Source organism: Budorcas taxicolor, chromosome 23 (genome assembly GCF_023091745.1).
Source record: "Budorcas taxicolor isolate Tak-1 chromosome 23, Takin1.1, whole genome shotgun sequence".
Lineage (NCBI taxonomy): Eukaryota > Metazoa > Chordata > Mammalia > Artiodactyla > Bovidae > Budorcas > Budorcas taxicolor.
The window spans coordinates 13,924,764-13,947,591 of record NC_068932.1 but is presented as its reverse complement, the minus strand read 5'-3'; the positions used below and the strand labels follow the sequence as shown (position 1 = coordinate 13,947,591).

The following is a 22,828-nucleotide window of genomic DNA, read 5'->3' as shown; positions in this document are numbered from 1 at the left end:
ATCATTACATATTAGAAAGCCTGGAAACATCTAGGTAGCAAATAAATGAATATGTGGATTTCACAGAATGGAATCTTTGTGGCTAAAAGCCACTTTTCAGAGCAAATGTGATTGAGTCTCTATTTAGCCGTTTGGCCAGAGATACGGAATCACTAGATTTTTGTGCTTTTAGGTGAGCCAGGTTGCTGTTTACAAAATATCCCCTTTGGCTCATTTTTCTCTTAATTTGTTGTTGAAGTATTGATATAATAAATATACTGAAAAGTGTGTGTGGCTCTGATAAATTATTGGGGTTATTTTACTTTTGCTGCTATTTGAAAAATCTATTGAATGAATATACTGCTCTTATTTATATACAGCTCATTGAATTTTCAAAAACCTCAGCAGACCACACCAGTCAAGAGACAGATTACCAACACCTTTTTGTACCCATCGGTAGTCATTCATTATCCACCTACCTAAGGATCACGTCTATTCTGACTTTTTATGACTAAGATTAGTTCAGCCTGTTTTTATGTTTTATATAAATAATACAGTGTTTCTGTGTCTTGTGTCCGGCTTCTCGCATTAAACCTGGAGGTTGTGAAATTCCTCCGCACTGTTGCATATGAACTGTGGGTTATTCATTCTTTTTGCAGTGTAGTATTCTGTTGTGGTCCTCTGGCTCCTTTTACTCTGGCATTGTCAGTATTTTTCCAGTGATACATATCTTAGTGTATTCAGGGTATATTCATGCTTTATCTTTGTGTTGGTTTTTGTGTTGTTTTTTTTTTAATCTCTGTTTTTATTTTTAAAATGTTTGTTTATTTGTTTGGCTGTGCTGCGTTTCAGTTGTGGCACGCAGGATCTTAGATCTTCATAAGTTCTGTACAGAGGCCATACCCTTTGTCTTTATATATTTTGATTTGAGGTTTTGTTTTAAAAACCAATATATTGACCAGATTGTGAATAGGCACATCAGATCACACTTGACACTGAAAATGTGATTTCTGTCTAATGCTATCACACTTATATCCTTGAAATAAAACGTGATTTCTCCAAGCTTGGGTGTCCCAGTGTGTTGATTTTAATGCACATATTCTAAGAATCTGTGCTTTGCAGTGTAAACGAGTAATGAAGCTCTAGGGCCTAGTCTCCCTGGAACTGAGGCTTCTAGAACCTTCATTTAGTAAAAAAGGGAGGTATATACTCAAATTTCACCTTAATATGAGGGAACGTCTAACCATTACCCAGAAAAGGAGCTTGTTGTTGTTGTCCTTTTCTTTCTGTCTTTCTCTGAGGAGTTAGGGCTCTGGAAACTTTTTAGATCATCTGGATCCCTCAGGTAGAGTGAGGGGATGTTTTAGGACCTCAAGTAGAGCAGATCTGGAGTGGAACTGGATCTTTCTTGAAACTGAGAGGACTGGTGAAGAACCTGAAAACTTGATTAGCAGGCTGCTTCCAGTGAATATGAGTACATTTGATTGCTTTCTAACTAGAAAAAGGTTACTGAGTACTTGGCTGGACTGTTTCTTGCACACTCCACTAGATCTGTTGATTGAAGCATTCAGGGCCTGAATCTTGGCTAAGAGTACAATGCAGCTCTTCAAGGATAAAGACTGGATCTGAGAACGCCATCTGGTGGCTCTCTCTGGATCCCTGTTTAGTGAAAGAGAGATTCTCTAAATGCCAATTCATCAGCCATTATAATAACCCAAGGGGGGAAAAACACGTCGAGAATATGTTCTGCCAGGAGCCCATTTAGTAGTTTAAGTGGGAACAATAAAAGTTACTATACTAGATTTTAAGATATTTCTAGTCAAGATGCCATTTTTAGAGAGATACCAATTACTGAAATTCCACCTCCCAGCCTTTAAATGGCAAGATCTTTATTAGAAATGTAGTACTTAGAGAGTTTGACTATTTGCTCTTGACATGCACATTTTATCCTAATTGAATTAGTTATTAAAGTTCCTAATAGATCTCATGGTGGTACTCTGTATACATCGCTTGAGACTTACAAGAATGGCATTGCATCCTATTTTTACCAGTCTAGATCAAATTCATGAGAATTCATATCACAAATTTAATGCTTCAGCCAAGAATAGTACATTTCTTTCCACAAGTAACTTGGCAAGTTTCAAAAAGATCCCTCCGTGACTATGTTCAATTAATTTTGGAGCTACCTAGGGGATTGGAAATTAAAGTAAGTGTGAATGGAGGCCATGTGGACCTCATTTTTGTCTTGTAAGTGCTCATAATACCTACCACCTCTTAGGAATTTTAAGAACTATAATTTTTATGAAGTACTTCAAGTTCCAGAGGGAAAGCTCTATAGGTAAAATTTTATTAGTTTGTTCTATACTGTCCTGTTTATCCAGGTTATGGTCAAACATACTTGACTAATCATTATGAATGTGTTTGTTTGGACTCCTTTTTTTAAGTTTACCTTAAAGCAATGTTAGTAATAATTATGAAGCTTTAAAATTCACATATTTTGCTTTTTCTTAGAAATGTTTTTCATTCCTTTTAGGTAACAAATATACTCTAGAGACTAGACCAAACCAAGAAGGCATTGATGTAAGACAAGAGCTCCTGAAATTCCATTCTACTTATTATTCATCGAACTTAATGGCTATTTGTGTTTTAGGTCGAGGTAAGAAATCTTAAAATTTTTTCGTAGAATTGGATTATCTGATTTCCCATTTTGACTTTTTCAAAGTATTGGAAGGAAAGATATAAGATATTTCCTATTATCTGTTCAGAGGCTTTGCAGATGATCTTCTTGGAGAAAATGTGGAGGGGAATTTGTTTTTAACTCACTGTGTTCTAAAAAGAAGCTTGTTGTTCAGTTGCTCAGTTGTGTCTGACTCTTTGCGATCCCATGGATTGCAGCATGCCAGGCTTCCCTGTCCTTCATCTCCCAGAGCTTGCTCAAACTCAGTCCATTGTGTCGGTGATGCCATCCAACCATCTCGTCCTCTGCCATCCCCATCTTCTCCTGCCTTCAATCTTTCCCAACAACAGGGTCTTTTCTCATGAATTGGCTCTTCTCATCAGGTGGTCAGAGTGTTAGAGCTTCAGCTTCAGTTCAGTTCAGTTCAGTTGCTCAGTTGCTCAGTCGCTCAGTCGTGTCCGACTCTTTGCCACCCCATGAATCGCAGCACGCCAGGCCTCCCTGTCCATCACCATCTCCCGGAGTTCACTCAGACTCGCGTCCATCGAGTCTGTGATGTCATCCAGCCATTTCATCCTCGGTCGTCCCCTTCTCCTCCTGCCCCCAATCCCTCCCAGCATCAAAGTTTTTTCCAATGAGTCAGCTCTTCGCATGCGGTGGCCAGAGTACTGGAGTTTCAGCTTTAGCATCATTCCTTCCAAAGAAATCCCAGGGCTAATCTCCTTCAGAATGGACTGGTTGGATCTCCTTGCAGTCCAAGATACTCTCAAGAGTCTTCTCCAACACCACAGTTCAAAAGCATCAATTCTTCGGCACTCAACCTTCTTCACAGTCCCTCTCTCACATCCATACATGACTACTGGAAAAACCATAGCCTTGACTAGACGGACCTTAGTCGGCAAAGTAATGTCTCTGCTTTTGAATATGCTATCTAGGTTGGTCATAACTTTTCTTCCAAGGAGTAAGCGTCTTTTAATTTCATGGCTGCAGTCACCATCTGCAGTGATTTTGGAGCCCCCAAAAATAAAGTCTGACACTGTTTCCACTGTTCCCCATCTATTTCCCATTAAGTGATGGGGCTGGATGCCATGATCTTTGTTTTCTGAATGTTGAGCTTTAAGCCAACTTTTTCACTCTCTTCTTTCACTTTCATCAAGAGGCTTTTTAGCTCCTCTTCACTTTCTGCCATAAGGGTGGTGTCATCTGCATATCTGAGGTTATTGATATTTCTCCTGGCAATCTTGATTCCAGCTTGTGTTTCTTCCAGTCCAGCTTCAGCTTAGAAGATTTTAAATGGAGACCTGAAGAAAATACAGATTAATATCAGTCGTTGGAAGTTGAAGCTTCCCTGGTGACTCAGACGGTAAAGCGTCTGCCTGCAATGCAGGAGACCCAGGTTTGATACCTGGGTTGGAAAGATCCCCTGGAGAAGGAAGTGGCAACCCACTCCAGTACTCTTGCCGGGAAAATCCCATGGACAGAGGAGCCTGGTAGGCTACAGTCCATGGGGTTGCAAAGATTCGGACACGACTGAGCGACTTCACTTTCACTTTTGGTGCTCTACGCATATAAAAGCAAGAAAAGGAAGTATAAAGGACAAGAGTGAGAGATTTGACCTTATAAGATTCAGAAAAGTAAAAAATCAAAAGGCAGATGATTATAAACTAGGAAAACTATGAGAAAGCAACAAAGGTTTGATTCTAAAAGTGCAAATTAATGATAATATGTTGTTTCCCCTATTAAATTACCATAATCTTGGTTTGGATTTTGTTTTAACTAATACCCATTATGAAGAGAGGTATTCTTTTGTGTTTGTTGTGTATACAATTTATGCAGTTCCTCCACACTTTACAGAGGAGAATTTAAGATGCATCACCCTTAAAAAATACATTTTTACTTCTAGAAGTGCAGTCTAAGAAAATCATCAGAGTTGTTCAAACAGGTGATGTACAAGGATGTTTCAGTATAGTATTTATTAGTAAAAAGTTAGATGCAAGCTAAATGTTCATTAATAGGAGATTAATAGTGATCTTATAGCTATATCATAGAACATCTTACAGAAAATAGCATCCCTTCTCTCACTTTCTTACCTCCCAGCTGCTTTATTGTTCTTTAAAACATTTATCAAACATTTATCTTTAAAAATTATCACACATTTAATATTTAAAGAAATATTAAGTATTCTCTGTTGTCTGCTGTACCAGAATGTGAGCCACTTGAGAAGAGAAACTGTTTTGTTCAGTGATTTGTCTGGGTTAGTGCTTGGTACATCACAGGTGCTCAGTAAATAAATATTGAATGAATAAACAGTTTTATGACAGTGTATTAATAGCATGGGAAATATTCATAATGTATTAAATAGAAAACAAAAGCGCTCTATAAAAATGCTATGTGCTATATGATCCGATTTGGGGATTTCTTAAAAACTCTAATAGACGTAAATGGGAGACATAAGACAACGCAGAAAAACATACCAGAAATGTAATAATGTGCTATAGTAGTTAAGAGTTCATGCTCTAGAGTCTGAGAGCTTGGGTTTGAATTCTTAACACACCACCTACCCAGTGTGTAGCTGTGAGCTAACAAAGTTACTTCTGTTCCCTGCTCTTCAGTTTTTGCATTATTAAAATGGAAGTGGTAAGAATAGTGGTGTGTCTCTTCAGGACTAGATTTCAAGATCCCAATCCTTCGGCACCCTAGCCGAGAGGGTATCAAGTCGACATCTGCAGCGATGGCGGATGAAAAGGCTGAGAAGCCAGATACTAAGGAGAAAAAACCTGAAGCCAAGAAGGCTGATGCTGGCAACAAGGCTAAAAAGGTGGAAAAGGTGAAGAAGGTTAAGAAGGGCAAGCCCCACTGCAGCCGAAATCCTGTCCTGGTCAGAGGAATTGGCAGATATTCCCGATCAGCCATGTACTCCAGAAAGGCCTTGTACAAGAGAAAATATTCAGCACCTAAATCCAACGTCGAAAAGAAAAAGAAGGTTTGTGTTCTTGCTACTGTCACAAAACCAGTTGGTGGCGACAAGAATGGTGGTACCCGAGTGGTCAAACTTTGCAAAATGCCTAGGTATTACCCTACTGAAGATGTGCCTCGGAAACTGTTGAGTCATGGCAAAAAACCCTTCAGTAAGCACATGAGGAAGCTGCATGCCAGCATCACTCGTGGGACCATTCTGATCATCCTCACTGGGCGCCACAGAGGCAAGAGGGTCGTTTTCCTGAAGCAGCTGGGCAGTGGTTTGCTACTTGTGACTGGGCCTCTATCCCTCAATCGAGTTCCTCTGCGTAGAATACACCAGAAATTTGTCATTGCCACCTCCACCAAAATCAATATCAGTGGTGTGAAAATTCCAGAATATCTCACTGACACTTACTTCGAGAAGAAGCTGCATAAACCCAGACACCAGGAGGGTGAGATCTTCGACACAGAGAGAGAGAAATACGAGATCACAGAGCAGCGCAAGCTTGATCAGAAAGCTGTGGACTCCCAAATTCTGCGAAGAATCAAAGCTGTCCCTCAGCTCCAGGGCTACCTCCGCTCTGTGTTTGCTCTCACAAATGGAATTTATCCTCACAAATTAGTATTCTTAACTTCTTGCAAAGAACCTAATTAAATAACTTGTCATTTCAAAAAATAAAATAAAATGGAAGTGGTACCTCATATCTGTTGTGAGGTTTAATTGATATCATGCAGAAAAAGTGCATAGTACCTGGTGACACCCCAGTTCAGTTCAGTTGCTCAGTCGTGTCCGACTCTTTGCCACCCCATGAATCGCAGCACGCCAGGCCTCCCTGTCCATCACCATCTCCCGGAGTTCACTCAGACTCACGTCCATCGAGTCCGTGATGCCATCCAGCCATCTCATCCTCCATCGTCCCCTTCTCCTCCTGCCCCCAATCCCTCCCAGCATCAGAGTCTTTTCCAATGAGTCAAGTCTTCGCATGAGGTGGCCAAAGTACTAGAGCTTCAGCTTTAGCATCATTCCTTCCAAAGAAATCCCAGGGCTGATCTCCTTCAGAATGGACTGGTTGGATCTCCTTGCAGTTCAAGGGACTCTCAAGAGTCTTCTCCAACACCTCAGTTCAAAAGCATCAATTCTTCTGCGCTCAGCTTTCTTCACAGTCCAACTCTCACATCCATACATGACCACAGGAAAAACCATAGCCTTGACTAGACGGACCTTAGTCAGCAAAGCAATGTCTCTGCTTTTGAATATGCTATCTAGGTTGGTCATAACTTTTCTTCCAAGGAGTAAGCGTCTTTTAATTTCATGGCTGCAGTCTGCAGTGATTTTGGAGCCCCAAAAAATAAAGTCTGACACTGTTTCCACTGCTCCCATCTATTTGCCATGAAGTGATGGGACCAGATGCCATGATCTTTGTTTTCTGAATGTTGAGCTTTAAGCCAACTTTTTCACTCTCTTCTTTCACTTTCATCAAGAGGCTTTTTAGCTCCTCTTCACTTTCTGCCATAAGGGTGGTGTCATCTGCATATCTGAGGTTATTGATATTTCTCCCGACAATCTTGATTCCAGCTTGTGTTTCTTCCAGTCCAGCGTTTCTCATGATGTACTCTGCATAGAAGTTAAATAAGCAGGATGACAATATACAGCCTTGACGTACTCCTTTTCCTATTTGGAACCAGTTTGTTGTTCCATGTCCAGTTCTAACTGTTGCTTCCTGACCTGCATATGGGTTTCTCAAGAGGCAGGTCAGGTGGTCTGGTATTCCCATCTCTCTCAGAATCATCCACAGTTTCTTGTGATCCGCACAGTCAAAGGCTGTGGCATGTACTCCATAAATGGTAGCTGTTTTGTAGCATTCCATAATCATGAGATTGTAGGAGACTTTTGTTTTCTTTTTTTCTTCTTTTGTTTTTCTAAGTTTTCTAAATTGGCAACAGTTACTTTTGTAGCTAGAAAATAAGCTCCTATGTTTATTTTAACTTGATAATAGAATGAGGATATAAAATGGGTCCAAGGAGAAGGCTAAAAAAAAAAAGTATGTGTTATATTCTATGTTCTTTCTAAAGGTAGGTAAGTCTGTGGAGTGTAAAAAACAAAAAAAATTCACTTGGTATTTAGAGCCTAGTCCTGGGAATAGGTTTCTAAGCGTATTTTTGTTCATGTCCTCCTGAGATAAAACACGTGATTTCAGTAAGCACTTACTGGGCAAGTAATGACAACAGATGACTCAGACATGAACCCTGCCCTCAGTGTTCTTGGTTTAGTGGAAGTGACAGATGAGCATCTGAAAGAAACAAAGAGTTTCTTTGTTCCAGTTTGGTCTCCTGGTGTGACTTGAGTTCTGTGCTCAGCTGAGTGGATTTGATGACAGGTCTGGGAGAGGTGTCCTAACAGTACAGTGGTGTGTGGAAGAAACAGGATCTCTTAGAGGATTAATAGTCTGCTCCTTCTTCTAGGAGGAGGGAAGAGGAAGAGTAACCAGGTGGCAGAATCTCTGTCACAAAGGGACAAAAAAGTTTTTCTCTGTTTTCCCGTGAGGCCCTCTCTCTAGTTGTGGCAGCACCAATTACCTGGACACTTGACAAATAGGTAGCTGTCAGGTGGAGACCCTAGGAGGCCCAAGTCCTGGTAATGTAAAGATGAATGGGACTCAGTTCCCTGATCTCTGGTAGCTCACAGCCTAATGGTGAAGACAGACATTGCTTTATGGTACAATTGCCTTACCTTTAAAAAGCTACACGGTGAATTTGTGCTTTGAAAAGGAAAGGCATACCCTAGTGGAATCTTGCTGTAAAGGGCCCCTCTGTCATCAGCATTTCAGGTTGACAAATCATTGTTGGCCATCCCCCTTTGTTTCCAGTTACATGTCCCATCTGTCTGTCTCTTTATGTCAGATGTCTCTGACATCTTTTACTCAAGATACACCCACTTCACTCCTGAGTTCACTTGTCGTGTAACAGGCAGCCACAGGCTGGGCCTTTTATTTGGTTCTGGACATGTTAAGGTTCTTCATACAAGTCAAAAAAATTGAAGTAAAAATGCATATGTTTTATAAATAAAGTGCACATATTCATAGACCCACGTTCATAGACCTAAAAGAGAGCTTCACACTATGTATCTAGACAGTTGTCAAATAGTGATTAAGTGTTTATTACAGAGTTCATGGAGAAGTTCAAAATGGGTCATAGAATATCAAGGGAAATTTCTTATTTGATTCAAATGCTTTCTGACAGTAATAAGTGATGAATGTTTATACCATTTATAAATAACCTATTTTTGAGGAGACAGAATCAAGGTGAGTGGTTATCTTGTTTATAAAAAGATAACCTTTTCCACTTTTTTAGAATAATAGTAATACGTATGCATACAAAAAAAATTTGTCCCACACAGAAATATATAAAAATGGAAATCAATTCTTCTTCCTATTCCCACCTTATGAGCACTGTGCCCTCTTCAAAGATAGTTACCTTAAATCATTTTTTGTTATAATTCCAAAAGTAGAATTTCATCAATAGATTTAGATTGATGTATAGCTGTTAAAAAATTAAATGAGATTATACTACATGACACTGAAATCTGTAGTTTTCACTTAACAGAAATTTGAGATATTTTCATGTTAGCCCATACAGATTTCCTTCTCATTGATGACTACCTAAAATTCCAATGTAGAGATGTCTTGTAACATGTACACATTGATAGATGCTTCAGTCACTTGCAGTTTTTATTGTTTTTATAAAAACAATACTGCAGTGAACATCTCATCTATATAACTTTATAAACTTTGCAAATACTGTTCTCTATAAAAAATATAGATAGATGATAGCATAGAAGAATTTCACACACATGGCTATATAATCTTACCAACAATTACAAATCTTTGCTTGAGTTGGACAGAGTGTGATACAGAATCATATAATGTTAGACCTTGGAAGAGACTTGTGATCACCCTCCCCAGCTTTCATGTTTCATAGAACCTGGATTGCTTAACCAGTTTGTCCAAATGCTCTTTTGACATAATTTGTTGGTGTTAGAATTGGCTTAGAATCAAAGTCCTCTGATCCTCTGACCCAGGATTCTTCTCACCATTTTATACTATTCTCCCACAAAATCAGTAACTTACAGATGCTAACATTTGACTTTTAATAATAGGTTTTAGACTGTTAAAAAGTTAATGTTATTGTCTATCAGCCAGTGGTTTAGTATGTTTCTGTTGGAAATTGTAGATAAAATAGTTTCCAAATGCCACTAATCATTCTGTTATTGTTTCTAATGTTTATTTTTAAATTATTTCAAGATAATATTTGTAAACTAGTTTTTTAAACTATAAAGAGGCAGACATTTGTGAGGTATAATCATTATCAATATTGCATAGCTACAGAAGTTATACAGGCTCTGGTAGGGTTTAACTAAATGCTTCAACTTATCAGATGGCATTTTTCAAGAATTCCTAGGCTTTCCTTTTAGTAATCATGAGATTTTTCAGGAGATCCTAAGGTCCTCCCCACCAGCGTTATTGAGATATAATTAAAATATAACATTGTATAAATTTAAGGTATACAACATAGTGATTTTATATAGGTACATATATAATCCTAAGGTTTTAAATACTACCCACTAGGTGTTATGATTAGTTTAAGTTCTGTTTCTGTTGTCTGTTTTCTTGTAGAATCTTTAGATGACTTGACTAATCTGGTGGTAAAGTTATTTTCTGAAGTAGAGAACAAAAATGTCCCATTGCCAGAATTTCCTGAACATCCTTTCCAAGAAGAACATCTTAAAGTAAGTGCATGTATTGCTAGTATTTTTTTTTTTTCTGTTTTAAATTTATGGACATAATGTATATCTAGTTTGCCAAAGAGTACATAGAATATTTTAGAGGTTTCATTATTTATATGGTTTTTAATATTTGTCTGGGTAGTCAAATGAAATCAGTTTCACATATACTAGGGACATGTATCACCAAAAAGGTAACAATACGTTCTGATCTTTTCATGCTAAAAGTAGTTTTGGTAGCTATAACCTTGGCAGACTGTAGAAGCTGTTAAGCAGTGCCAGAAGGCAAGCATCCAAAAGTATTGAGCCACACGGTCCAGGGGACCAAACATGGACCGCATACCAACTGTAATGAAATCCCACTAAGAAAGAGCCCAGGTCATTTATTTCTGTTTGGTCAGTATGATTTTCTCTGGCAATTGATTCTCTCCTCAATTTGGGATTCCTCTGTGAAAATCAGGGTTGTTGTTTGTTTTAAATCAGTATTCTTCATAGTTTGTAAATTTTTTTTTTTCGGTAGGATTTACACATAGCTAATCTTTTGTGGTTTGTTTTTTTCCCCCAGCAACTTTACAAAATAGTACCCATTAAGGATATTAGGAATCTTTATGTGACATTTCCCATACCTGACCTTCAGAAATACTACAAATCAAATCCCGGTCATTATCTTGGTCATCTCATTGGGCATGAAGGTCCTGGAAGTCTGTTATCAGAACTTAAATCAAAGGGTGAGTCTCTTGGGTCCCAGCTTATGAGGGTAGTACCCCATCTCCATCATTTTTTTTTTTTTTTTTTTTACTCTGGCTCTCATTTCTCCTAAATATTTCCCTGTGAAGGGATATTTTCAGATGAGACTATTTAGAGTTTATGGGAGAGTGAGGTGATGGTTGTTAATATGCTTTTGTTTTTTCTTTGGGGTTTTTGTTTTTGTCTTTTTTCATAATTTGTTTTACCTTTTTGGTACTGAGCAGTGAAGTTTAAATATTTCGAAAGATATTGTGGCCCATATTTTAAATAAGATAGAGGTTAAAAAAAGTAAATTTCATATTGTATATTGTTTACCATCTCTATGAAATGAGCTGAAACATTTATCTACTCTTATCCATCAAATCCATCAAAGGGTGTATTAATACTAGGATCAGTCAGTAGATTTCCAAGGTTCCTTTCCACTCAGACTTTGTATATAGCACTTAAGCACAGTAGTCTACTCTTGATTTGGGAAATGATTTGAGGAGTCCCAAGAAAAACTCCCAACCCCAAAAATTCCTTGAATCTTTTGCAGTGCCTGAAATTGCTTTTCTGAACTGATTTTTGCCCAGTCTTTTCTGCAGAATGCCCTTCTAGTCTCTTGGGAATGTATAGAATTAATTTTTAGAAAAAAATTCCTTGTCTTAAAAGAAGACACAAGCAATCATGTTGATTTCCTTTGAATGTTACAGGCTGGGTAAATACTCTTGTTGGTGGGCAAAAGGAAGGAGCCCGAGGTTTTATGTTTTTTATCATTAATGTGGACTTGACTGAGGAAGGATTATGTAAGTATTGGCTATTTTTGAATGAAAATTGATTTTTTTATGATTAACTTTTAGTAACTTATTTATGCTCTGGATCTGTTTTTTTGTTGTAAAGCTGTAAAGACTTTAATTCATACCGTTTTATCTGTTGTAACTTGGCCTCCATTTCATGGCTGATTTTCCCTCCTTAACAACTGATCATTATATTGCACTTGTAAAATGTGTACTTGACTTTTTAGTTACTCATTTATTGCCCCTTCTGTCACAAATCCCAGATCTTGGAAGGCCATGTATGTGGGACCCTAAACCTAGTCACAGGGAGGTGAGAAGTCCATTTCTAAGGGGGATCATCTTCTACTTACCTGACTTACCTTAGGAGTAAGCTCCTTGCTTTGAAGGATTTGAAGACTGAATGGTTTTTAAGTGTACACTTTTTTTCCAGTACATGTTGAAGATATAATTCTGCACATGTTTCAGTACATTCAGAAGTTACGAGCAGAAGGACCTCAAGAATGGGTTTTCCAAGAGTGCAAGGTACTTTTGTTTCACCAAAATTTTTCTTATGGAAAGTTTTCAATAAACAAGTATATGTGAGTTAATTTAAATATAAGGCCCAGTGAAATTTTTAAAGTTTTTATCGTTCCTAATTTAAACTCTAAACTTTTGAAATGCATAGTAGCTTTAGTTAAGGCCTAGTCTTAACTAGTCTGATTGGTTACCTGATATACAATTAAGGGTTAAGGCATCAAGTAGCCTCTTTTTAGGAGGAGAAGGAAAGAAACAAATAGATTGCGTTTCTGTCCCTGAAAAGAAAGCCAGGAGTTTCTTGAGCTTTTATGTATCAGTGTTTATTCCAGTCCCCTGTCTGAAGCTGTCTCTAAAATTTGTATTGAACTCTCAAAGGAACAGTGAATTGTTATATACATTATTGTGTTCTTAAAAGTGACTTTATTGTTGTATGTAGGGAAAAGCCTGTCCTTTTCTTTCTTTCTTTTTTTGCATAAAACAAAAGGTATTTGTCTTTTAAATTTTTAAAAGCTTCTTTTAAGAGTATTTTTTTTTAACATCTACTCTAAGATCTATTCAAGACTAAAATGTATTTTGTTTAAAGGTATAATCTCTGTTTGTGAAACTTAGGACAGTAACTTCTAATCAGGCTACAGTTCTCTGAGAGGGTCAGTAAAATCATCATCTGTGCAACTGGTGAATCTCACAGGGTTCCTTCACAGTTTTCCTAATTCTTTGACTAATAGTTTCAACAATTTAGCCTATAGAATCATGTTCTATATTTGTTATTTTCAATCGTGTTCTGTACATTTCTAAATCAAGCATAGCCATTTTTTCAGAAAGTGTGACAGTTATATATGGAGGAAAATGGGAGGCAAACCAACCCCCACCGCCAAGGAAAAAAGTATTTTTAAATAACAGGTAACTTATGTCTAATTGGATTAACTTTTCATTTTAGGACTTGAATGCTGTTGCTTTTAGGTTTAAAGATAAAGAGAGACCACGAGGTTATACCTCTAAGATAGCAGGAATATTACATGTAAGTTTATTGTTATTTTATTCTATACTTTGGCACATAGAGTGTTTCAGTGATCCTGTATATGTTACTTTCAGTACTATACAAATCATAAAAATTGAAGCTACAGTGTAAAACTTTAGACTTTGTAGCAACTAGTAAACTCTGATGTGAAGACATGTTTAAAATCGTAATTTTCATCATCCTGAAAATCATCCTCTGCAATATTTTCATTACATAGACATCATGCTTACTGGCTTTAAATATTTTTCAGTTCTACTGTGTGTCCTGTGCTACTTATGTGAAAGCTATAAATCACCCACTTTTCTCTTTTTCTCATTGCTGTCACCTAACATGAGCTGCCTTTATTTCTTACCTGGATTACCATCATAGACTCTTACCTGAGTTCTGTGCTTGCCGTCTCCCTAGCTTTAGTGTTTTCTCGCTGCCCTCAATGATCTTTTGAAAACCCAAACCAGATTATTTCACTCCTCTGTGTCAAGCCTTTCAGTGGTTTCCCATCAGAGTTGAAATAGATCTAAATTTTTACCTGACCCATTACGTCATCTGACTCCAGCCTCTCTCTGACCGAATTCCGCATCACTCCCCGTCCTACCCCTCTCATTCTCATTCCACTCTAGCTCTCCTGGCTGTTTGTCTAATCTTTAAGCATTTAGTTTTTCCTTCCCTCTCAGGGCCCTGTCATTTGCTTTTTTTTCCTGCCTGGAACACTTACAGTCTTTGCATGGCTAGGTTCTTCTCGTTTGGGTCTCCACTCGGATGTCTCTCCTTTAGAGACACCTTCCCTGACCTCTCAATCATGACCCTGCCCCTTTTAAATTTTCTTTGTAGCATCTTATCAGTATAATGACAGTATTTGTTTGTTTATTGTCTGCCTCCCTCCCAGTTAGAGGACTTCCCTGGTAGCTCAGACAGTAAAGCTTCTGCCTACAATGCGGGAAACCTGGGTTCAATCCCTGGGTTGGGAAGATCTCCTGGAGAAGGAAATGGCAACCCGCTCCAGTATTCTTGCCTGGAAAATCCCATAGACAGAGGAGTCTGGTAGGCTGCAGTCCATGGGGTCGCAAAGAGTCGGATAAGACTGAGCGACGTCACTTTCAGTTCACTTTCCTCCCAGTTAGAACATGAGCTCTTTAGAGAACAGAGACGGCATCTGTCTTACCTACCATTGTACCCACAGCAGCACCTAGAACAGTCCCTGGCACAGAGTAGGGTGTTCATTACATACTTGTTGAATGAATGAATCAGTCTGTCTCAGTAAGTTGCCCTTACTAAAAAGCCTCTTCCACATTATTTTTCTTTAGTAACTGAAAATATGAGCCATTTTTCCTCCATAACAACTTTCTAAATGCTTGTCTGATTTCATTCATAGAAGTTAAAGAAGAAATTCTATTAAAATATATATACTTTATATTAAGAATCCTATAGATGTCAGCATTTAATCACCAAATTTTTTAAAATTGACGCTCAGTTTTTAGCTAGAGGTATTACTTGGTCCCTGAAAAAATGTACTTTTGTTCTCTGTAATGTAAATGTATTTGGGGATTAACTGTAAAATTATCACACAATATGAAATTGCTTAAAGAGTGGTAAGAAAGAGAAAAGATTCAGAAATCTTTACAATGAAATAAAATTTAATTGGAGGGAAGAGGGGGGTGTAAAATAGAGGATTTTATGTGTTAAAGATCTGTTTGCTTTAATAAGTTAAACTGTATCATAGTCTTGCACATTTTACTTTTGTATTTATTTTCCTTTTAAAAAGTATTATCCCCTAGAAGAAGTGCTCACAGCTGAATATTTACTGGAAGAATTTAGACCAGATTTAATAGAGATGGTTCTCGATAAACTCAGACCAGAAAATGTCCGGTGAGTCACTCTACAGATTTTACTGTTACATACTAGATTTTCAGTGATAGTTGGAATCTGAAAATTTGAAATTGTGAATAAAATGCTTTTTAACTTTTTATCAAGCATGATTACAAAAGTAGAGAGAATCCGTATAATGAACCAATTTCAGCAATCAACCAAACTTCAGCAATCAGTACATGGCTAGCCTTTTTGATCTTTACCCACACTTCTTCACTCACCCTCCTCCAATCTTGATTATTTTAAGTCAGTATCTTGAAAACAAAAAGATGCTTTTAAAAAAAAAAAACACCATAATAATAATTTCATTATGAATAAGATATAATAATAGATTGTCTTAATCTGGCTTCATCCTAACTCTAACTCCCAAGTGTCAGCTCATTTATCTTGTTTTATAAGCAAGTGAGGATACCCTCTGTTTATTTAAGTGGAAGTAAGGATTACAGTCTCAGTGCTTCTGACTGGCCAGTGGTTAATCAGGAAATCAAAAATTGGAGGAGCTGTTAGGCTAAGAAATATTTCTGTTAGGGGAGGATCAGCCCTAAAGAGCTTATGAGCTACCACATGATATTTCTGCCTTAAAATTGAATTTCATCTATATTTTCTAAAAGTCAAGAATAAAAGGTATACGTTTGATTGGCACATATTTTGCATTTTTTATTTCTCTCCCCTTTTGACAACATATTTCCAGAATTCTGGGAACTTGGTGATTGAGTAAATATGTTTTTTGGAGCAGTCATTTTATGAATAAAATCAACAATCTGATAGAACTTTTTGAAAAAATCTTCTGACAGAACTCTTCTATCAGTCATTTTCCTAGTTATCATTGTTTGAACTTTTTCAGACATAGCAACCAACAGTAGAGAGATTAAATTAAAAGAAATATTATTGGTGGTTATACAAAATTGGTACATGTGGTAAAATTACATAAAACTATACACACACATTGGACCAACAACAATTTCCTGGTTTAGATGTTATAATAGGTAAAATGTAACCATTGAGGGAAACTGGGTAAAAAGGATACAGGACCTCCCTGTACTATTTTTTGCCCCTTCCTAACTATAGAAATACGTAACTATATAAAAATAAAACATTAGAAAATTTTTTAAAGTATTTACAATAGCAACAAAAGCATAAAACATTCAGAAATGAATTTAATCAAAGGTGAACAAGATCTCTACACAAAAAACGATAAAACAGTGCCAAGAGATATTAAAGACCTTGTTCATAGATTAGGAGACTTGATTTTATTAAAATATCCATCCTCTCCAGTTTGATTCACAGACTCAATGTAATCACAATCGAAGTCCTAGCAGGCTTTTTTCCTTAAGCTATTGGTAAGCTGATTCCAGAATTCATGTGGATCTACAAAGGACCTAGAGTACTTGGAACACTTCTACACAGGAAAAGAACAGTTGGAGGGCTAAAACTGCCAGATCTGAAAGCTTACTCTAACACCATAGTACTTAAGATGATTATAGTACTGTCATAAAGACAGACAAATAAATCACTGATTTTTGTGCCTTTTTTCTTCCTCTGTTGTGTATCTTTAGAAACTATGATTTAATATCGTGATTATTGTAGATTTCTACTAGTAAGAGGATAGAACTTAGCTATTTGAATCCCTTTTAAAAAGTGATGAAATTGAAGCCTGGAGACTTGCCTGATTTAGATCCTAACTGTGATTTTGGCAAGATCTGAAAGAGAGTCATGGTATCAACCAGGATTTGTTTCTGATGGTCAGGTCTGTGCAGTTCCTACCAATTCTTTTTTAAATTCGTCACAGTTACCTGTGAAGCCTCTTCTCATTATCCACCGTCTTCCCTCTTGTCTGTCTCAGGGATTATTTGCAAAGGTGTCATGAGAATTTGTCCTTTGGGAATGATATTGCCTTTTAATGTCTATAGACTAATAATGTCAAGATTATTTCTGAATGGGTCTCATCAGCAGTGGCAGCTATTCTTTCCTCTGAACGCTTCTAAGTGGCTGACTTGAACTCAGCAGTCAACATTCATTCTCACCCACTGCTTCTTTTTCTTAGTATTGTAAGTTTCAGTATGAAACTAAAGGATCATTTTCTCTCATATTTCCAAGGATCCTATCAGTACCGTGTGCTGTGCTATGCTTAGTTGCTCAGCTGTGTCCAACTCTTTGTGCCTCCATGGTCTGTAGCCCACCAGGTTCCTCTGTCCATGGGGATTCTCCAGGCAAGAATACTGGAGTGGACTGCCATGCCCTCCTCTGTTAGTACTGTGAAAGTGAAAATGAAGTCGCTCAGTTGTGTCCGACTCTTTGCGACCTGTGGACTGTAGCCCACCAAGCTCCTCCATCCATGGGATTCTCCAGGCAAGAATACTGGAGTGGACTGCCATGCCCTCCTCTGTTAGTACTGTGAAAGTGAAAATGAAGTCGCTCAGTTGTGTCCGACTCTTTGCGACCCGTGGACTGTAGCCCACTAAGCTCCTCCGTCCGTGGGATTCTCCAGGCAAGAATACTGGAGTGGATTGCCGTGCCCTCCTCTGTTAGTACTATATCAGTAGCCAGTTCTTTGTAGATGGAATTAAAGAATAGCATTGCCACCTCCCCCACATTTAGGAAAAAACTCATCGAGACTAGGGTTTTTTTTTAATGAGCATAATTAGGTTTCCAGCAGATAGTCTAAGGTGCTGCAGGGTCCATGCCAGTTTTTCTCAGTTGTCTGCAGTTAAACATGCTGTAGCTCTCTGTGGGGTACCTCAGTTATTGTGCCTTTTTTCTCCTAATTGAGGTCCTCTTGTGCTTCCACACTCTGATTTGTAGATGTCTGTATGTTTAACATGTGTCTAATCTGTCTCTTCTGTTATTTCCCCTTCATAATCTGTTTGAAAATACATACATACTCTGTCATTTTATTTCAATTTTTAATTCCTCGATGATATGCTAACTCTTGGTCTCCCTTTTTGTTAGGCCACTCTTTGGTATTTACGTAGTTTGAGGAGCTTCATGGTAACATTTCACCTGTTACCCATACACTTTACTTTGGTATCTAACGATGCAGATCCCTCAGGATTGTACCTAGTAAATTGCCCTTCTCCCCCTTTTCTAACTTCCTCATCAACCTACATTGTCTGCTTCTTTCTGTGTCGTATAGTCATCCTCTAGAACATTGGGCAGCTTTCCCTGAGTTTTTTCACTTTCTCACTCAGAACTGAGTTTCAAGTTTCCTTGTTCCAGAAGGCAAGTCCACTGCTGAATGAATGCTCCAGTCTTCATAAGTTGTAATCAATCCCTTGTGCATTATTCTGATACATGGGGCTGTCATTCAGGAAAATCAGAGCCATCTGTGTAATAAACTTTTTCAAAATCAAGCATCTCATGGAAGAGAAGATGGGAATACCACCTCTCTAGCATGTAATTCTGCTTCCTAACACATTTGTTTAGGTGTCTCCCTAAGAATTAATCCATTCATTCTTTGAGAAATCAACAGGAGTGGAAGCAGTTTCTATGACTGAGTCTTAGCTGGCTCTGTCGTGTATTGAGTGAATGTCCTTAAGAAACATCACGTACTCTTCACGTGGCCACGTGAGCTGTATATACTGTATGTACCCCTCATAAGGGATTCTCAAATTGCCAACTCTTTCCTCTGTTAGACCCTTGGATTCTTCTCTGTGTTTCTGTGGAACGTATTCTTATTTAGCATGTTTTCTAGAATAGATAGTGGTCAGTGGCAGCTAGACCAGATCAGGAATACCGTAAACTAGAAGATTAAGTCAGTCGTTCTCATAGATAGGTGAGTCAGATTGCTTGTAATATTTACCCTGAGGCAAGTGAGAAGGCCAAGTCCAACTAGCCAGGTGGACTATTCTATCTAGAATGAAGAAGAAATAGACGGTGGTTCTGACGGTCAGGCACTGGAGTGGAGGCAATCCAGTGATGGGCAGGTGTTTGGAACACAGAGATTAGGATTCTAAAAATGAACGGGTGTTCAGAAGAGGGGAGTTTTGATTGAAAGGAGTGGACTTTGAGCTGTGAGACTGACATTCAGAGACTGGAACGTAACCTCCGGGAGGATAAGTGAGAATAAGCGAGAATAGATGTGAACCTAGTTGTCTGAACTGAACTGGGACATAAAGAAGTGAAACCAGCAGCAGGGCTGACTACATGGCGAGCCTTCTGAGCTACTGGCCTAGCACTCTATTGACACGATTCAAAAGGATCGCTCCCAGTCTGGCGTTAAGCTAGCTAGTCAGTGAAATGATTCTAACTTTGATAATTAACAGGCAGCAACCTTCCCTAGGACAGGTGCCCCACTGGTACAGAGCTTCTTCGGCTCCTTTGCTTATGATCTTCTGACATTTTACCTCTGCCTTCCCTCACTAAACTGTTTTTTTCCCTTTCTCATTTCTCTTCTGTGAAGTTCCTACTAGCCCATCAGAGAAAGAAATATTTTTCTTGGTCCTGTCCCGTCTCCCTTGGCAGCAGAAAGGCCAGTGTGAATATAATACATACGGTTAATTGATGGTAGTGTCTGGCATAAAATAAAAAAAAAACAACAACAGAGTACAAATTAGCAAGTTACAATGAAAGAATGTTTTTAGTTTTTTTGGTTCTCTGAATGAGCCAACAAGTTTTCTTAGCCATTTTTGTAACCTTGGACCTGAGCTGTTCCTAGGAAGGAGTACTTTGTTGTACTTTTTCAAAGACTATTTTTCAACTGACCTTTGTTCCGTGTTTTTTTTATTTTTTCCCTAGCTACTCTTCTTTTAAGATTCTAGTCAATAGCATTCATAACAAGAATCCTCTTTGCAAGCAGTTTTTCACACCCAAAATGATGGGCTGTAATCAAAGGGTAACAGAGACTGTGATCAGAGACTGCTGTACATACATAGCTATTTCACCTAAGCCTCATAGAACTTACTTGGTCTTAGAAGCCCAACACATTCTTGGACATTTATTCATATTTTCATGAGTCAGATTCTATAAATTTATATATACAACATGAATTTATAGATTTTTTTTTTCTATCTCTTTCTAGGGTTGCAATAGTTTCCAAATCTTTTGAAGGAAAAACTGATCGCACAGAAGAGTGGTACGGAACCCAGTACAAACAAGAAGCTATACCAGACGAAGTCATTAAGGTAGGGTTAACCCGTCTGTGAAGAAATCCAATGTGTGAGGGACACACAAGAACGTGAGCTCCCTGGATCAACCAATTCCCGGCCCAGAGTGTGGAGAGTCGTGGCCCAGCACTGTCTGTACCCTCCCAAGAGGAGTAAACGGGGAGGTAGAGAGCTGGAGCATAGGGTTGCGTGAAGGAATGACACTATAGCCACCTTCTCACATATCTGTCAGACCAGCAGGGCTGTCAGACAGACCTCAGCCTCATGCAGTTAAAGATCACTGGAGCTCAGAGTCCACAGGGAGGCACAGGCACCAAGACAGGCAGGAAGAGATGGAAGCAGGGAACCTGAAGGACAGGTGCACGGGTTTCTGAGAGCTCATGACCTTGCTCTGAACACACGTGGGGAGCAGTTTCTGGGATTCATGCTGTCTTCACCTTAGGAGGGGCTGTATTTTATGCCTCATATTGTATTATTGCTCTTTTCATCAACATAGGATCATCACAGTTTGTTTCAGAACAGGTATGTGTAGTAAATAGTATGTTGCTGGTGTTACGCATCAGGAGTCAGGGTTTTGTTTGTGAGTCTTATCTGCTTGTCTGGTACTTTTTCTTTTTTGGTTTTCATTGGGTATGTAGCTTTGAGGTTGTGTCCTTTATTCATGGGAAGACATCAGAAAGCCTTGCTCTAACTAAATACTGGTTAAACTTTAACAATAGCCATTTCTTAAAGGTAGCGGGGTAATGACGAAATAGAAAAAAGAATAAGAAAGTAAGTTACTGATACTTCTCTGACATAGTCACAACACAGGAAGAAATGAGTGCAAATGTGCATCTTACTAAGCTGTGAGGGAAGCTGATCTCCCATGGGTTAGTGCTGGGTGTGAACTAACCCCAAAACAAGAGAAAACCCCTGTTCAAATTCTGACCATGACAAACGTGCCCCAAATGGAAATTAGAACAAATTGATCTGGAAGCTCAGCGGTGAAATTACTTGCTGAGTGCTTACCATTCCCTATGATTCAGCCATTCTGGAGACCTAAGTTGCTACTAATAAATAATGTGGTCAACTTCCCCACCATCCCAGTGCCAAAAGATACAGATGCAGGGACCAAAATAGAACTGCAAGAGCTGCACAGCTATGCGACATCAGCTGGAGACCAGATTACTGAGCCCAGAAGCACTGGCAGTTGGTTGCTTTTTTTTTTAGTAATAAAAAGTCTTACAAGTCAGAGTTCATAAGTTGTGGCCTGATCAGTCTCACTTAGCTTTTGGAAGTAGCCCATGGAACAGACCCAGCCTGCAGGTTGGGTCAGTCCTATTCTACAGTTAAGCTGACTTAAATCTCAACTTTGTCATTAACCCTAGGCTTGAAATACTGGTCCACGTGGAAATTCACATGGTCATCTGGGAGAGGAGTTGGCCAGGCTTCAGAAGTGAAGTGAAAGAAACCCTCTTTAACCTAGTTTTCAAGCCATACGTGCAAGTAACTTAGTATAGCTGAAAGTTTAACTCTTAGACTAATCACCTGTTGTCTGGCAGTTGTGGGCGTATGTCTCTGTGCAGGTTATCCTCCAATTCTCTGAGAGCAGATGTGATCTTCATACGTTAGGCTCCGCGTTCCGTAGGCTCCGATTGTTCCTTCGTGTCGGCCGATCATTTTAGAGAGGTATAAAGAAGAAAGATAGAGATAGATAGATAAGTGTAAAACCTCGATTAGTTCCAGAGATTCCAACTCAAGTTTCATGAAAAGTCATTGCTAGATTTTGGAAGTAGCCTCTATACAGGGTGGCAGAGAATGTTGACATTTATCCCCTCATTGTTTGCCTGGATATTAAGCAAAGTGAGTGTTTTAAACCCTTAAATCAGATTCTGACCACTTTTGTTTTTTTTCACTCTTCATCCAGAAATGGCAAAATGCTGATCTGAATGGGAAATTTAAACTTCCAACGAAGAATGAATTTATTCCTACAAATTTTGAAATTTTATCATTAGAAAAAGAAGCAACGCCATACCCTTCTCTTATTAAGGTAATATGTTAGAATCAGTGATATTAAAGTTAGGGGACAGACCTATTACTTGGAGGGGACTAGAGAGATGGTTTCTTGCATTTGGTACTATATTGATTTAGGGGGCTCCCACCCCAGAGATAACAGAAGAGTTGCAGAGATAATAACTAAAAAAAAAAATTAAAAGGCTAGAAATGTCAAAACAAACAAAACTGCTGTATAGGATAGACTCTAGGGAATTGTTTGCTTTGCAGAAAATAAAGTAGTAAGTCTGGACTAATTCGTCTGTTGAAAGATATAACTCAGTGATGAGAGCCTTTTTTCCGTGTTCACTGAAGACCCAATAAGGAAGTAGACTTATGCTGCATCATGAAAGTTAAAGATAAGAAAGAATCTCTAAA

The 22,828-nt window shown here is 38.4% G+C and overlaps 1 protein-coding gene across 1 annotated transcript in view; it reads left to right on the top strand.

The window, feature by feature from the left end:
• Nucleotides 1–22,828, top strand: part of IDE (insulin degrading enzyme) — a 94,851-nt gene that overhangs the window by 49,888 nt on the left and 22,135 nt on the right. Inside the window, exons 5-13 of the mRNA XM_052660662.1 lie at nt 2,513–2,635; nt 10,291–10,403; nt 10,963–11,125; nt 11,837–11,929; nt 12,351–12,442; nt 13,374–13,454; nt 15,214–15,317; nt 20,335–20,437; nt 22,326–22,448. Of these exons, the coding sequence (XP_052516622.1) occupies nt 2,513–2,635; nt 10,291–10,403; nt 10,963–11,125; nt 11,837–11,929; nt 12,351–12,442; nt 13,374–13,454; nt 15,214–15,317; nt 20,335–20,437; nt 22,326–22,448 (995 nt within the window). The remainder of the gene's footprint in view (nt 1–2,512; nt 2,636–10,290; nt 10,404–10,962; nt 11,126–11,836; nt 11,930–12,350; nt 12,443–13,373; nt 13,455–15,213; nt 15,318–20,334; nt 20,438–22,325; nt 22,449–22,828) is intronic.